This window comes from Monodelphis domestica, chromosome 4 (assembly GCF_027887165.1).
Source record: "Monodelphis domestica isolate mMonDom1 chromosome 4, mMonDom1.pri, whole genome shotgun sequence".
In the NCBI taxonomy this organism is placed as follows: Eukaryota; Metazoa; Chordata; class Mammalia; order Didelphimorphia; family Didelphidae; genus Monodelphis; species Monodelphis domestica.
Genome location: NC_077230.1, coordinates 324,424,136 through 324,441,517, shown reverse-complemented (window position 1 = coordinate 324,441,517; position 17,382 = coordinate 324,424,136). Strand labels below are relative to the sequence as shown.

The 17,382-nt window shown below is 40.1% G+C and overlaps 2 protein-coding genes across 3 annotated transcripts in view; one reads left to right on the top strand and one right to left on the bottom strand.

Moving 5' to 3' along the window:
* Positions 1-17,382, bottom strand: part of NOX4 (NADPH oxidase 4) — a 239,064-nt gene that overhangs the window by 205,860 nt on the left and 15,822 nt on the right. The window lies entirely within an intron of this gene.
* On the top strand, positions 1,253-6,850 carry LOC103103509 (microtubule-associated serine/threonine-protein kinase 3-like). The gene is made up of 2 exons (XM_056794882.1): positions 1,253-1,493; positions 2,235-6,850. Exons 1-2 carry the CDS (start codon positions 1,435-1,437, stop codon positions 6,565-6,567), a joined length of 4,392 nt encoding a protein of 1,463 aa, XP_056650860.1. The 5' UTR covers positions 1,253-1,434; the 3' UTR covers positions 6,568-6,850.

Below are 17,382 nucleotides of genomic sequence, written 5' to 3'. Positions count from 1 at the left end.
TAACTATTGTAGTTTACTCTTAGAAAGTGCAATGTGTATGCACCTTTAGCTAGAAGATCTTTAGAGATACAAGATAGTTGTTTAAATGATCCACCTGCGGAGACTGGTCTCCCAAAAGATTACATGGGAGATTGTGAAAGGGAATTTTTTATTTTCTTTGTCTATGTTTAGTTAACACTTGTAAATGAGAATTCTTTATTCTCTTTGTCTACTTTGAGTTAACACTTAGTCAACTCTTTCTTTTAGTACCTCTATTTAGTACCTAGTTAACCACTAAGTTATGAGAGCTCCTTTTAACCCAATCGGTCAGAAATGTGTGAATCCCATTATAAAAAAGGTTTACACCTTCAGAGACCTATAATAAGAATTCACACTTTCAGAAGTAGTAAGTGGATCCCGCAGTGCTGGGCAATTTGGAAGCTGTGATTGGCTCCTATGAAGGGGGAAGGGACAAGAAGCCACTATAAAAGACTGGGGATTTCTGAAAAGTCTGCTTCAAGAAAAGAGTTGGCTTTAGGAGTCATCTTCAGCTTGAGTCATCTTGACCTCCCTCTTGGAGGGACCGTGGGTGAGTGAACAGCTGGCTTTCCTTTCCAGACTTTCAAAGAGAATTTAACTTCAGTTGAGAGGGTTAACAAGGCTAAGTCAAGCACCGGAGCAATATTTAGTGTGATAGGCTAGACATCTTCTCTATTCCTTTTTGTATTTCTCTACTTTCACTCTTTCTACCTCTTTTGTAAATAAAAGCTATTAAAAGTCATTTTGACTTTGAGCTATAATATTTTAAACCTGCAACCACCATATTATTTATAATTTTCATATATTTTAGTCAAACCATTAAAATTTAATTCCTACACAATCACAGTTAATAAACTGTTCATAAAGACGAGACTAAAGCTCTGGACACACACACTCATGCTCTTCTGACTGGAGGTTGGACTCCCTATCAGTGGTGACCTTGATTCCATCAGAACAGCTCATAAGGTGGTGGGCTAAGCAACTTTCTAGCTCTTTCCTACATTTCCCTCTCTTTTACTTTTACTCTCTATTTTGATGTGTTAAAGCTACTAACAGCCTCATAATTTAATTTTAACTATTACATTCCCTTCCTAAAATGGTAGGTAATATGATACAGGTTTTATGTGTTAATATAATTATTTATTGGTAAAAGTTGTGGGGGAAGAGAAAGGGAGCTAATCTAGAGGGAGGACTCTAGTTAAGTGTGTCACAACATAATTCTGCCGTTCTTTAGATATTAATTTATAAGCATCTATTCTCTACTTTCTTCTGCTATTCCCCAACCCCTCCTCCCAAAATTAAACAAATAGATAAAACCGGCATGACAAATGTGAACAGTACAACAAAACTCACATTGGCCAATTGTCCCAAATTATTGGCTACTTGCCTCCCAAATATAGTAGCCAAAATGAAATAATGAAATATCTGTCAGACAAGATCTATGTGTGCAGAAGTCTGACCCTTTCTAGTAGGAAGTCTCGAGCTCATTTCCTGTGTTGCTGTCCTCCAATGAGAAACATCTTTAGGATGCCTTGGGGCGAGAACTAGGTGATGACATCAGCAGGGCGATAGATTGCCAGTGCTCCAAGAAATTTCAGAATTTTTGGACAGGTGCTCTCCCAGTCAGCAGCTTTTTTTGCTGGCTCCTGGGTCTTTGCTCTCTTGTCCACCTGTTTTTCTTCCCTCACTCTTGGGTCTTTGTTCTGCTGGCCAGCTGCTTTTTTCCCTGTCTTTTGGGCCTTTGTTCTGACTCTATCTCGAGGAAAAGTGGATCCACCTTTTTTAGCTTGGCAGGGCTCTCTGTTGGCTTCCTGGGGCTTCTCACCTAGCTTCGAGTTCTATAACATCTCTTGGAACTGGAGGGATCCCATTGCTAGTTAGATAGTAGGGGGGCAGTCCATTTTAATAAATAAAACTAAATGTAAACTAAAAATACAACCTCCAGATGACTTAAGACTTCACAACCCCGCTCCTTCTGCAGCTCCTCCTTCCTACCCCCCCCCCCGCCTCACTCGCACCCCCAACCACCCGCTTGCTCTTCTCCCCTATTTCACGCTCTGCATGGAGCAGCTCCCCACCATGGCTGAGGGTGCATGGTGTGCTGAGCCCGCTCCCCGAACTCCGTGCATGCCCAGCCCAGGCCGAGGGCGGCTCAACGGCCGTCAGAGCCGCCTGAGCAAAGGCACACTCCTGTGGCACTCCAAGAGCTGCCACAGCGGCTACAGGAAAAATCTAGGGATGGAGACGCCCTCCCCAACCCTTTCCCAATCTCTGTCCCCGGTCTCTACGCCTACGGCAGGCAGCAGCCCCTTAGATAATCCTAAAACCTTCTTGGCCAGCGTGACTGTAAATTTCCCCTTCTCACAAAGAGATGATAGCCAGGGATGGTCCCTCGCTTCTCAAGAGCGGCTGCACCAGCTGCCACACCAGCCTACGGCAGATGAGCTCCACTTTATTTCCAAGCACTTTCATAGCTCTGAGAGCAGAATGGGAAGAGTGAATGAAGATCGGGGCCCACGCTCCCCCAGCGTGCGGTCTCGTTCCCGCAGCCTCAGCCCTAGGCGAACCATTGGAGCCTCTGACAATGAGGTTGTCTTGATGAATCACATCTACAAAGAGCGATTCCCTAAGGCCACCGCACAGATGGAGGAGCAGCTGCAGGACATCATCACCACTTTCTCTCCCTCCAACACTCTGGCCCTGGCCGATGGGGTCCTGGGCTTCATTCACCACCAGATAGTGGAGCTGGCTCGAGACTGCCTGGCCAAGGCCCGGGAAGACTTAGTCACCTCCCACTACTTCTTGGAGCTTCAGGAAAAGCTAGAGAAGATGTTGCAAGATGCCCATGAACGCTCAGAGAGCCAAGAGGTCACATTCATTGGCCAGCTGGTTCGAAAGCTCTTGATTGTTATCTCACGTCCAGCTCGTCTCCTGGAATGCCTAGAATTTGACCCGGAAGAGTTCTACCACCTTCTGGAAGCAGCGGAAGGACGTGTCCGGGAGGGTCAGGGCATCAAGACAGACATTCCTCGATACATCATTGATCAGCTGAGACTCACCAAGGACCCTCAAGAGGAGATGGTGCACCTGGGTCCTCTGGGTGCTGGCTCCTTGACTGCAACTGAGGGCAGAGACCCACCAGAGAACCAAACTCTCACTGTCCCTTGCTGGGGGAAACCCTGTGAGAGTGATTTTGAGACCATTAAGATGATCAGCAACGGTGCATATGGGGCTGTGTATCTGGTCAGGCACCGGGAGACCCGCCAGCGCTTTGCTCTCAAGAAGATCAACAAGCAGAACTTAGTGCTACGGAACGAGATCCAGCAAGTGTTTGTGGAGCGAGACATCCTCACCTTTGCTGAGAACCCCTTTGTAGTCAGTATGTTTTGCTCCTTTGAGACCCGAAAGCACCTCTGCATGGTCATGGAGTATGTGGAAGGTGGAGACTGCGCCACGCTGCTGAAGAATATGGGCCCTCTCCCCGTTGACATGGCCCGGATGTACTTCTCAGAGACTGTCCTGGCCTTGGAGTATCTACATAATTATGGCATCGTGCACCGAGACCTCAAGCCAGATAACCTGTTAATCACATCCCTAGGCCACATCAAACTGACAGACTTCGGGCTGTCCAAGATCGGGCTGATGAGTATGACCACAAATCTGTATGAGGAGCACATCGAAAAGGACACCAGGGAGTTTGTCGACAAGCAGGTCTGTGGTACCCCTGAGTACATTGCGCCTGAAGTGATCCTCCGACAAGGCTATGGGAAACCGGTGGATTGGTGGGCCATGGGCATCATCCTCTATGAATTTCTCGTGGGCTGTGTCCCTTTCTTTGGTGACACCCCTGAGGAACTTTTTAGCCAGGTCATCAGTGATGACATCCTCTGGCCAGAGGGAGACGAGGCGCTCCCTGCAGATGCTCAGGACCTGATCACAAAGTTGTTGAGACAAAGTCCCCTGGAGAGATTAGGCACTGGGGGTGCCTACGAGGTGAAGCAGCACCCATTCTTCAACCTCGACTGGACGGGTCTCCTACGACAGAAGGCAGAATTCATCCCTGAGTTGGCAGCGGAAGATGACACTAGCTACTTTGACACTCGTTCTGAACGGTACTGTCACCTAGAGTCAGAGGATGAGGAAACAAATAATGAGGAATCGACCAAAGAGATCCCTCAGTTTTTTTCCTGCTCAAAACGGTTCAGTGAGTTTTATAACAGTTCCAAATTCGTTGCTGTTAAGTCAAACGTGAGCTTTTCTGAGAGAAGCTACAGTGACGACAGAGAAGACAAATTGGAAAAAAGGGATCGCGATTTAGAAGAGGAAGAAAAGACACGCCCTTTGAATACTGAAGTCAGGGTGAGATCCAAGGAGTCGCCTGGCTCCCCGTGTGACTCCACCTCCTTCTCCTCCCAGCCTGAGCTGAACCAGAGCCCCTCTATCCTGAGCAACACTTACAGTCTGGACCCCATGCCCAAGTTTGCCCTCTCCGACGATGAATGTCCCAGACTGGGACCTTCAAAACCTGAAAGGCTGATTTTTGTGATGGGGGAACAAGAGAACCCAATGAAAGAAACAGCCAAAGCGTCTTCCCTCACAGTCGGTGTTTCAAGCCTCAATCACGTCGGATTACGAAGTAATAGTCTAGGGGTGAAGAACTCCAAGCCTTGGAGCCTGGAAGGTGACAGGATGGGCCAAAGACTCGGTAGCCAGAAAGAAACACTTGAGAAACAGAAGTCGTACCCCGGGGAAGTCCGGGTACCCAAATCAGCCTCTGTCTCAGCTCTCTCTCTGCTCATCACTTCTGATGACTGCAGAAATGGGATCCTCAGGAGCCCCATCTCCCCGAATTCCCTCTCCCCCAACTCCTCCTCCCCAGACTCCTCCCCAAGCTGTGACTCCTTAATTGGCATCACCAGCCTGCAGCCACCCATCATCATCCACAGTTCTAGGAAAAAGTTTGGCTTTAGTCTGAGGGCTATCCGTGTCTACCAGAGAGACAGCGATATCTACACAGTGCACCACGTGGTTCAGGGTGTGGAGGACGGCAGTCCGGCACAAAAAGCCGGACTGAGGACTGGAGAACTCATCACGCATATCAACGGAGAGTCGGTGCTTGGCCTGGTTCACATAGAAGTAGTGGAACTGCTGCTCAAGAGCAATAACAAGATCTCCCTTAGAACCACCCCCCTGGAGAACACATCCATCAATGTTGGCCCAGCCCGGAAATACAGCTACAAAAGCAGGATGGCCCGCTACAAGAAGAGCAGGAAGTGGAAGAGTAAAGCCAGGAGGAAGTGTCTCTTTAAGAAGATCTCCAAGCAGTCCACAATATTACACACAAGTCCAAGTTTCTCTTCTGGGCTCCACCACGCCTTGTTTTCTAGCAGGAGCCTTCCTGGCTCTCCAAGGCACAGTCTCTCTCCTGGACTTTCCACCCTGTACAACAGCCCTACTCCTTCTTCACAAAAGGCTTCTCCCTCTTCCAGCACTCCTACCTCTCCAGTGGGCTACATTAGGCCAAGTTCCTTATACAGGCTAACATCCAATCTGGGAAGCCAACCATATAAAGTTGGTGGAAGGAAATCAATAAGCAGCATCACTTCACCCCCACTCTGTAGTCCCTCCCCAGGATTCCAACCCCCATCACCACAGAAATCCCCATCTCCTTTACCAAGTTTCCCCAAAAAACTTTATGCCTTCCAGGATGAAACGTTGTCCTCCCCTATGATCACCAAGCAAATATCTTGGCCATCCAATGCTGATAGCCCCCTATCTCCTTTCCTCAAGCAAGGGCACTCTGCTCACAAAATTGCCACCTCCTTGGGGGAAAAGATGCCATTGAGGGGCCTTAGACTCATACTTGAAATGCTGACAGGAGACAGAGATGGCCTCGAGGAGACTTCAATCCAGGCCTTCTCAGGGGCTGGGAGTGGTAGTCTGGGAGACCACAGCAGGTCTAGCTACACTGGTACAGCGAACTGGAGGAGAGACTGGACAGGAGATCAATATAAGCTGGACCCAAAGGTGTTGGTCAAGAGACACCTGAATATTTCAGAGCACCCAGACTCTTTCAAAAAACGAACAGTCCAGGAAATGAGCTTTGATGAGCCAGAGCCCCCAAGCTTGGGGGATGAGGGCTCCTACAGGAAGGAGAGCCAGGTAAAACTGAGGGGACTGCAGCTGGGGGTACAAAAGCAAGAGGACAAGGTACTTGAACCAGGTTCAGAGGAGTGGGAATGTCAGGGCTCTTATCATTCCTTCCAGCTGGTGGCTGAGGTCTACACTGAAGAGGTGGATGGAACCAAAGCAGAGGAATGCAAGAGTCTCTTGTCCCAGGGTCAGGACAGCAGGAATTCAAGGGACTTGAGTTCTGGGCAGTTGCAGCTTTCTAAGGCTGGTCAGGCTCTTTGGACTTTACTGCAAGCTGCCAAGTCCCTACCCATCCTCAAATTCTTGAGAGGCCAGAAGCTGGCAGAACTTGAACTTCAAACTCCCAGATCAAGTCATCAAGACTCAAAAGATAAAAAGGACTGGGATCAGAGATAGAAGTCAAACCCATAATGGGAAATCACAGGAAGAGGGGACCCCCAGTCCCATCCCACTCACTCTGCATCTACCTCTCAGATAATAATGGCCATGTTAGAGATGTAGTAAATTAAACTTTTTAAGTAATCAATCTGTTTCTTTAAAATACATGGTTTTGACTGTAGACACTTCCTAGCTGTATGATCCTGGGCAAGTCACTTAATACCAATTACCTAACCCTTACTTCTCTTCTGTCTTGGAACCAAAACACAGTAAGTGCTTTTGAAAATAAAAATAAATAAAATATGAGTTTGTTAAATTGTTTTCTTTTCTCTCTTTTATTATTAAAATTTATTTCCAAATATCTTAACCCTTCCTTCCCCTCCCCTACATCATAGAAGGTAGCATCAAGCAAACAAATATGTATATATAGATTATGCCTTTTGTGTTTCCATTTTTCAGTTCACTCTGTGGAGGTGAACATTCACAAGTTATCCTTCAAGTATTAAATCTGAAGCTATATATGATGTTCTCTTGGTTCTACTCATTTAACTGTTCATCATCTCAGATAGTTCTTTCCAAGGTTTTTTAATTAGCCTGATCATTATTTCTTATTGAGTGCAGTAGAATACTACAATTTGTTTAGTCATTCCCCAATTAATGGATATCCCCTTGATTTCCAGTCCTTTGCTACATAGACAGCTGTTATAAATATTTTGATATATATGTGTGTATATATATGCATATATATATATATGTTCATTTCCTTTTTCTCTGATCTCCTTGGGAAATAAGGGTATATACAGTTTTAGAACTCTGGGTTTTTTTTTTTATTGCTCTCTAAAATAGGTAATTTCACAGTTCCACCAACAGTTGCATTAGTATCTTTATTCTTCCATATCCCTTTCAACAGTTGTCTTTTTGCCTTTTGTCATTTTAGCAAACCTAATGGATGTGTGATGATATCTCAGAGTTTTTTTTGGCTTGTATTTATTCAGCAGAGCATATTTTCATATACCAATATTTGGCTTTGATTTCTTCATCTGAAAATTATTCATACCTTTTGCCTATTTATCATTTGGGGGTGGCTCTTATTCTTAAATTTTTGACAAAGTTCACTATATATTTTAGATATGAGAACTTTATCCAAGAAGCTGTCTATGTTTCCCCTAATTTTGTGGTTTCCTTCTAATCTTGGCCACATTTATTTGTTCAAAACCTTTTTTAATGTACTCAAAATTAACCATTTTACATCTCACAATGCTCTCCATCTCTTGTTTACTTATAAATTCCTCTCCTATCTATAAATCTGATAGGTAATATGTTGCATATTCTAATATATAGTTTTATGTCTAGATCATATATCCATTAACTGTTACACTGTTAAATGAGCTTGAGAAATGATTTTTTAATGTTAGTTTTAAGTGTGATTTTTAAAATTTGGTTTTGTAGAATTATACTCAACATTTGGTATTGAACAATCAATTTACAATATTTAAGAGCCCTGATAACATTGTATACCCCAAACCTACCACTACTGAAACCTGCCATGTGTGATTAAATATTATGGGACTTTAATGGATGTTATTTGAGTCCGATTCCAGACATACAAACAAGAAAATGCTAATAAGTCGATGATTCCAGAAGCAAACAGCCCCTGTGGGGGTGCCATAATGCCATCAAAAAGGTGAGGAAAGCTGTTTCAGGGGAGAGTTGGAAGAGCAACTTTGGCAAAGATGGAGGTAGGGCTCTCCTGACTTTTTCCCTGGTAGCACAACTCCTATTGAGGGGAACATTCCCACCTACTTCTGAATCTGGCTTGTTATTTCTATGACTCTCCCATAGAGTAGATATCAGACTAAGGGATCACATTTCCCTTTGTCATACTTCAGTCCCTTTTTTCTTTCTTATGGCAACTTTCTTTAGATATCATAAATAGGGGGTAAATGCAATATTATTTCACCTAACCTACATGCTTGTAGGATATGAGCTATTTCCACTAGGAAGTGGATACATATCAGAGATTTGTTACCCATATAAGTATATTTATAATATATATATATATATTTTTATACACAGATCCCATACTAAGTCTATTGTTATAAAAGAATATAAACCATCTGGGAATATTCTTCTGTATTACTATCAAGCTCAGACACTTGGATCCCTATTTGTAAAAAGAATTTGTAAAAGTTTTATTAAAAACTCCTGGTTCTTAGTTTTCATAGAGTTCATTAATATTCACTTGAAATAGATAAAGCAGACAGGTAGAGATTAAAACCTATTTCTAATCTAATTCTAACCATGTGTCTCTCCACATGGCTATATCTCTCTGTTATGGTCCTCCACTGACAAAGTCCAAGGAAATAGAGAGAGTGCACCCCCTCACACTCCTTTTATCCTTTCTTTTGGCCCAATTCTTAATATTTAGTTCTGGGTCATGTCCCTAGGACTCTTCACCTGTGACCTATGTTTGGAGAGTTCATATGACATCCAGTCACAGCACAGAGACACAGGCCGGACCCCAGGTTCCCTTTACAGAATTGGCACAGTGAACTATTACAATAGCTACTAAAATTGGAGAAAAGGACTCTTGGATTCATTGCTCACACATAAAACGGGAACTCTGCTAACACTGAGTGACTGTAGCTTGGCACATATATTGTATTTGCCGCTAATTTGTTTGGGGATCTAATTTTGTTTTTTAAGTTTACCTATTAATTTAATCTAAAATATTCCATTACACCTAGCAGTTCTGAATCTTAAAAACTACTCAGACTGTACCTTAGAAGATTTGGTTTAGCTATTCCCTTATTGTAACAATGGAGATACTTGGTCTAACAAGAATCAGGAATGTATTAAAATTACTCCACCCTAATTAGACATACTTTAGGAGAAGATAAAAGTTGTAAACTCCTGTTTGAACAATGAAGGTACTTAACTCATACCTTATAGTAAAGCTAGAACCTTAAGATAGGTCTATTTTTAGATCTAATCTAATATAAAAAGGTGTTAAGTACCTGTAAAGGTTAAATTAATCACAAAAAGGTCAAGTAACTTACAAAAGGCAAGCTTTAAAAAGAGGTATGAAGTACTCAGAAGATATAATCTAACCAGAGAAGGTGAGAATCAAAGAAGATGAGAACTAAGAATGGGAAGTCCTGGAAAAAAGTGTCTACTCTGATTGGTAGATGTGAAAATTTAGGGGAGGTGACATAAGAGAAAATTCTCTTTAAAAGGAGGCTAAGGAACAGTTAAAAAAAAAAGTTTGGAATTGAGTTAGATTCTGAACTGAGTTCAGGAAATTGAGTTGAGTGGAGGACTGGAACCCAGCTTGGAGATGGTCTTGTGGTGAGTAATAAGACTGACTCCTCTTTCGCTTAGGCCACTTTGGCCAAGGCCTTTAACTACTTCTTGCCTCAGCCTGAGCCAGAGCAGTTTAGATTAATTCTCATTCTCTCTCATTCTCCCTCTCTCTCTCTCTCTCTCTCTCTCTCTCTCTCTCTCTCTCTCTCTCTCTCTCTCTCTCTCTCTCTCTCTCTCTCCCCACTTCCCTTAATTCCTTCATTTATATTATTAAAATCTCCATAAGTCCCCAGCTGACTTGGGTATATTTTTATATTTGGCAATTTCCCATGGTGACCACTTATTTAGATTTTAAGTCAAAGCACTAAAATTATCCTTTACACAGTACCAGATCTATATACTATAAAGCAGTGGTCATCAAAACAATATGGTACTGGCTAAGAAATAGAAGGGAGAATCAGTGGAATAGACTTGGGGTAAATGACCTCAGCAAGACAGTGTATGACAACCCCAAAGAGCCCAGCTTTGGGGACAAAAATCCACTATTTAACAAAAACTGCTGGGAAAATTGGAAAACAGTATGAGAGAGATTAGGTTTAGATCAACAAGACACACCCTACACCAAGATAAATTCATAATGGGTGAATGACTTGAATATAAAGAAGGAAACTATAAGTAAATTAGGTGAACATAGAATAGTATACCTGTCAGATCTAATAGGAAAGGAAAGATTTTAAGATCAAGCAAGAGTTAGAAAATATTACAAAATATAAAATAAATAATTTTCATTGCATTAAATTAAAAAGGTTCATACAAACATAACCAATGAAATCAAAACTAGAAGGGAAGCAACAAATTGGGGGGGGGGAATCTTAATAAAAATTACTCAATTTTATTTTTTATATAATTACTCAAATTTTATATAATTATTTTATATTGTTACTAAAATTCATAAGGAGTTAAATCAATTATACAAAAAAGCAAGCTATTCCCCAACTGATAAATGGGCAAGGGGCATGAATAGGCAATTTGCAGGGGAAAAAAAATCAAAACTATCAATAAGCACATGAAAAAGTGTTTCAATTTTCTTATAATTAGAGAAATGCAAATCAAAACAACTCTGAGATACCACCTCAAACCTAGTAGATTGGCTAGCATGACAGCAAATGAAAGTAATAAATGTTAGAGGGGCTGTGGCAAAATTGGAACATTAATGCACTGCTGTTGGGGTTGTGAATTGATCCAACCATTCTGGATGGCAATTTGGAATTTTTGATCTTTGACCCTGCCATACCACTGCTGGGTTTATACCCCAAAGAGATCATGAGGAAAAAGACTTGTCCAAAAATATTTATAGCCATACTCTTTGTGGTGGAAAAAAAATTGGAAAATGAGGGAATATTCATCAATTGTGGAATGGCTGAAGAAATTGTGGTATCTATTGATGATGGAATACTATTGAGCTAAAAGGAATAATGAACTGGAAAGATTCCATGTGAACTGGAACAACCTCTAGGAATTGATGCAGAGTGAAAGGAGCAGAGCCAGGAGAACATTATACACATAGACTGATACACTGTGGCACAATCAAATATAATGGACTTCTCTACTAGCAGTAATGCAATGATACAGGACAATTCTGAGGGAATTATGAGAAAGAACACTATCCACATCCAGAGAAAGAATTATGGGAGTAGAAACACAGAAAAAAACTGCTTGATCACATGGATTGAGAAGATATGATTGGGGATATAGACTCTAAACAATCACCCTAAAGTAAATATTAATAAAATGGAAATGGGTCTTGATCAATGACATGTGTAAAACCCAGCTGAATTGCTCATTGGCTACAGGAGGGGGTTTGGAGAAATGGAGGGAAAGAACATGATTAGTGTAACCATGGAAAAATATTCTAAATCAATTAATTAAATGAAATTTAAAAATAAAATATTTCATTACACAATGTTATTTTCAGTTCCTATGTTTTGGCTATTAGCTATATGTTCTGTTATATAGTCTCTACTTATATCCCCCTCCTATGACTAGACTGGAGATAATACCATTATAAAAGTCCATAGACAAGTTGGCAGTTGTCATCAAATGAGCTCTTATAATTTTGAGGATTGTGGTACTTCTTGGAATCTGCATTAGTTGTTGTACTTTTACCTGGTGAAAAAATTATGTATACTCACACCGTGGATCATGGCCAAGTTAGAAAGGAAATAGAACTTGTTTTTGAGTAAAAAACCTTTGTGTTGTACTGTCACATGAAATATGAACTATGAATTCCTGATTTTTAAATTATTGTTATTGTTTTTCTTTATATTTTCAATAGGATATTTCATTTTTTCTTTCTTATTTTTTGTACTTGAAGTACATGAAATCAGTATTAATGTTTTTTTTATTTTGAAGGATAAGTTATAATATCTATTAGCCCAAATACCAATGCATAGCCATATGGAAAGCTACCATTGATAGTTAAATATTATCGAACTTTAATTAATGATTGTGTCTGATTTCAAAAGAAGAGATCACAATAGAGCCACTTCAAGTGCCAAGAAGCACAAGGTTGAAGAGACCAACAGTCCCTACGGGATTGATGAAGATTGTACCAAGATGGATGACTTGTTTTGAGGTTTGAGGAAGCAGCTTGTGTAATTAGAAACTGTTACCATAAAAACTACAAATCCCAGTACCCCACTCTCCTCACATTATATGCTGATGTAGGGAGGATATAAATCTGGTGTAGCCCCACTTCTTACTCTCTTGTCTTCCTGTCCTGGATTTGGTGGATCAGGCTTTTTAAACGGGCAAGGAGAACTTATTCATGTGGTCTTAATGTTGTTAATTAAGTTTTTTTTACTTCTATTTTCCTTTTATTCCTTCTACTTCAAGTGATTATTAATAAACTTTATAAAATTAATACCTGGAGTTACTGGATGTTAATTTAAAGTCTATATTTTATGGTGGCCAAAAGTGGGGTTTAGAACTCTTAATTCTTTCTGAGTGAATTAGTTTGAAAAGAAACCACATTTCTCCTGCCACAGCTTTTTAGCCTTTCCCCTCTAGGAAATAGTGGCATCTCTGCCTGTCTGCCTTGCTACACTCTACTGTTGCTGCTGCCGCCCGCTGCTACCACTCCTGCCTCCCTCTCCTTACTGACTGGGTGGTCCCCCCTGCCATTGCAGCCTCTGATCCTTCTCTTCCTACTGTTGTTGCTGTTGCTGGTAAAGTATTAACCCCTCTTTCCTTTGCATTGCAAACACCTGAATGTGAAGCCCAGGTGTTTCTTTTAGGCAACAATCAGTCACCTAAAGGGCTTTTACTTTAGGAGGACCTTCAACCCTCTTAACTCCCTGTCTACATGGCAGTGGAAGCAAGCAACTCCCAGTGTTTTTACCTCTAGCAGGGAGGGAAAGGAAGGTTTGTCTTCCAAACAGGAAGTAGATTTGCAACCAATTTAATAAACAGAATAGCAAGCATGGCCCAGTTTCCTGCCTATCTCAAACAGCTCCCATTCTGGGAGAGCATTATAGAGCTCACACAGCTCAAAGTTTTGGGGTATCTTCTCTTATTACTGTTTCTCAGTACACTGGTCCTTGCTATTAGCTTGAGTAATCCTGAGATTCAAGAGGGAGATTTATCTCCCTACACCCCCTTGCCATTTTGGCCTGCCCGGTCTCTGCAACACATCCAAAATGGGATTCATTCACACTATGCTCAGTGTGGGTATGGAAAACCCCAGAGGTGTGACCAAAGGAATCTAGATGGATTATGATATTCAGGAGGGGAAGGAACCTTAAAGAGTCTGGAGGTGAATTTTTAATCCTTTTCAGACTCCATTGTTCAGTTTTGTTTCCCTCCAAATAGTGAAGAAGTCTCTGTAATGTAGCCATCGGAATTGAAAAAGAAAAAAAAAAGGACTCGAATTCAGTGACTATATCCTATCACATATATTGTATTTGCTGTTTGTTTTTTTAAGATTTAATTTTGTTTGTTAAATTCACATATTGATCTAATCTAATATATTCTGTTATGCTGAATTATTTTAAGTTATTGTGTTTTGGCCATTAGCTATACGTTCTGTTACTATCTTTATATGTACCTCCCCATATGACTAGACTGGAGAAAATACCATTGTAAAAGTCCATAAACAAGTTGCACAAACCCTTTGTCACCAGATCCATCAAGGTTATATGTTGCCTTTTGCATTTTGTGCCTTTTTGCCTTTGTTAATTGTCACATAGATGATGATAGACAGACTCCATTAAACTGCTTGCAACCTTTGGGGAATTTAATGACCTAAAAATTTAAATTAATTTTAAGAGGCCTTCAGAAATGGTTTTTAGATATATAGTAGCACTACTACCTCTGAGTTGTTTGTAACAATAGGTAAAGGGTCCATTTAGTAACTGATGTGAAGCACTATTATATTCCCCACCTCCGCATTTATAAAAATGTAATGGATGAGACTTTTGAAGTGATTTTCACTATTGTAGCCCTTGCCTCCACATTGCAATGGATGGGAGATATGCCTTTTACAGCTGTTACAGTCTCATGCCAGAGGAGGGAGTTTCATCCAGAAGTGGTAAAGTTTTTCCTAGGGGGTTTGGTACCCCTGAATGGTCAATGAGAGGGAGCATTTTGCAAGAAGCCTAAATAGCTTCTAATGATTTTTTTAATATTTGTAATCCTTCAGCTTACTCTACCTTTCCACCAGAATGATCTAGATTCTTAGTGACATTTTAGACCCAAAAGGTTTTCATCAGCATTACAGAGGTTTGTGTTTTTTTCTAGGCTCTCCTGCCAAATTTTGGAATGATGGCAGTAACAGAGTTAGTTAAAAATAGGGTTGAAAGATTTGCTAGATCTGGAGAATTTGTTACAAGTATCTATAAGCTTCATTGACTATAGAGACTCATGAATCCTAATGATAGAGGATTTGTTTGCTATTGTCATTAAATGGGCTCCAATGATTTTGGAGATTTTGGTACTTCTTCAATGTGCATTAGATGCTATACTGTTTTGTATAAAGCTGTTTTTTTCAGTGAAAATTAATATGTATTCACACTGTGGATCATAGGTAAGTTAAAAATGAAATTGATCTCATTTTGGGGTGAGAAACCCTTTGCATTCTGCCTCTCCTTGGGAAAACAAAGTGTGTCACTGATTGTAAACTATATATATTTTAATTTTTATTGTTTTTCCTTGTATGTGCATAGAGTATTTGAGTTTTCTTTTTTTTCTCATTTTTTGTTCTTGAAACACATGTTACCAGCATTAATTTATTTTTTTATTTTGCACTAATATAAGTTTATAATATCCATTAGCCCTAATATCAATGTATACCCAAAAGCTTTAGATTATGGAAACCTGTCATTTATTGATAATTATTGTGGGAATTTGATTAATAATTGTGTCTTATTCCAAGAGAAAGGATCACAAAAGAGCCATTTCACAGTGCCAAGGAAACACAAAGTTAATCTGCATGGTGCCTATGAGCACAAGGTCAAGGAGACCAACCCATCCCAGTGGGATTAATGAGATCTGCACCAAGACAAAGGACTTATTTGAGATTTGAGGTCTCAGCTGTTTGACATATGTCAGATGTAGGTCTTCCCTGTGTCATATTCCAACAAGTACCTCAGTTTGGCTAGAATTCTGGCTCCCCTATCCCTGAGAGCAAAGGTAAAATCAGACCAGGAAATGCTATTTCCCATCTGCTATAAAAATCTAGTCCTTTTTCTGTCTTTCATAAGTGTGGCAATTTTCTGTAGTCCTGGCTTCTGATTGGGTAAATGCATATTGCTACAAGGATCCTACATGGTTGTGGGACATAAAACTCTTTATTGGGCCCTGATTCAAGGACCTGTTATAGGTTTGTTTTTCTGTACTTAGAATTTTTACACATAAGGCTTTGATCTTTTATATTTCATCCATAAGTTACTTTTTCTCGTTTATTTGGGGTTTTTTGATAATTTTGATTTTCCTTTGACAATTGATTCGTATACCTCATAACTCAGCCATGTATTCCTGGGTGATCCATGTGTCTGTCAATACCCTCATCAGGGGGGATTGTATAATTGTCATAAAATTTTAGTTTTATAAAAAATTTTCTTGTTTGAGAGTAATTTTAGGAAAAGAAACTTGCTACCTCCCCAAATCAAGAAAAGTGAACTGCTTGGAGAAGGTGCCATGAAGATGACTGTAGAAACCACACACTGCACTAAAAGATCCAGAATGAACTTTGGGTTGTAGTTCAACACCTGTAGGGTGTTGAACACATTTATTTTGAATGTAAGCTCTTATGCCAAAGGGGGCTGCCCCCTAAATTGGCTTTTTGTCAATGTGCCTAACAAACATTGGTTTTGCTCTCTTCCTCTCTCTCTCTTCTATTTCCCTCTTATCTCTAACTATTGTAGTCTCCTCTTAGAAAGTACAATATTTTATGCACCTTTAGTTAGAAGATCTTTAGAGGTAAAAGATGGTTATGTTTAAATGATCCATTGGGGAGACTAGTCTCCCAAAGTATCACAAGGAGGATTGTGTAATTAGAATCTGTTACCCTCACTTTACATGCCTAAGGAGGATATGAATTTGGTGTAGCCCAGCCTCTCTCTCTCATCTTCCTGTTGTGGCTTTGGTGGAGCAGGCTTTTTAAACAGGCAAGGAAAACTTAGTCATGTGGTCTTAATTTTGTTAAATAATTAATTTTTTTGCTTCTATTTCTTTTTTATTCCTTCTACTTCAAGTGATTAATAATAAATTTTATAAAATTAAAACTTGGAGTTACTGGATATTGATGTAAATCCTAAAAGTTGTTTGATAAATCTAGAAGCTGAATTCCCCTGTGCTAGATTCCTACAAGTATCTTAGTTTGGCTTTCATTTTGGCTCCTCTAACCTTGAGATTGAAGGTGAAATCAGACTAGAGAATCACATTTCCCTCTTACCTCAAAATTTAGTCCCTTCTCTTTTATATTATGGCAATTTTCTGTAGTCCTGGCTGCTGATAGATAAGTGCAATATTGCTGCAATTGTCTGGTAAGCTTATAAGACATAAATCACTTTAATTGGGCCTTGCTGTTGATTCAAGGACTTGTTATGGGTTTATTCTTTTTTTCACTCATAATTTTATACACATAAGATTTTAATATATATTTTTTATCCAGAATTTTATTTTTTCTCTTCTATTTGTTTTTTTTGGGGGGTGGTTTTTTGGGAATTTTGGTTTTCTTTTGAGGATTGATTCATATACCTCATAACTCAGCCATATATCCTGGGGTGATTCTAGTGTTGGTCATCACCCTCCTCAGGGGAGATTATAAAATTATCCTAAAATTCAAGGTTTAAAATCTTTTAAAGCAATTTTAAGAAAAGAAAATTTTCAATTACCTGAATCAAGAAAGCAGATCTTTTGGGGAAAGTGCCATAAGGATGCCTACAGAAACCATAGGATACATTAAAAGATCCAGAATGAACTTTGGGATATAATGAACTGAACTGAAGAGGGCTGAAAATATCATATATT

Coding starts and splice junctions, on each gene's coding strand:
- LOC103103509 (XM_056794882.1), top strand. CDS start 1,435: ATGAAATATCTGTCAGACAAGATCTATGTGTGCAGAAGTCTGACCCTT. Junction 1,494..2,234: donor CTGACCCTTTCTAGTAGGAA/GTCTCGAGCTCA, acceptor GAGCTGCCACAG/CGGCTACAGGAAAAATCTAG.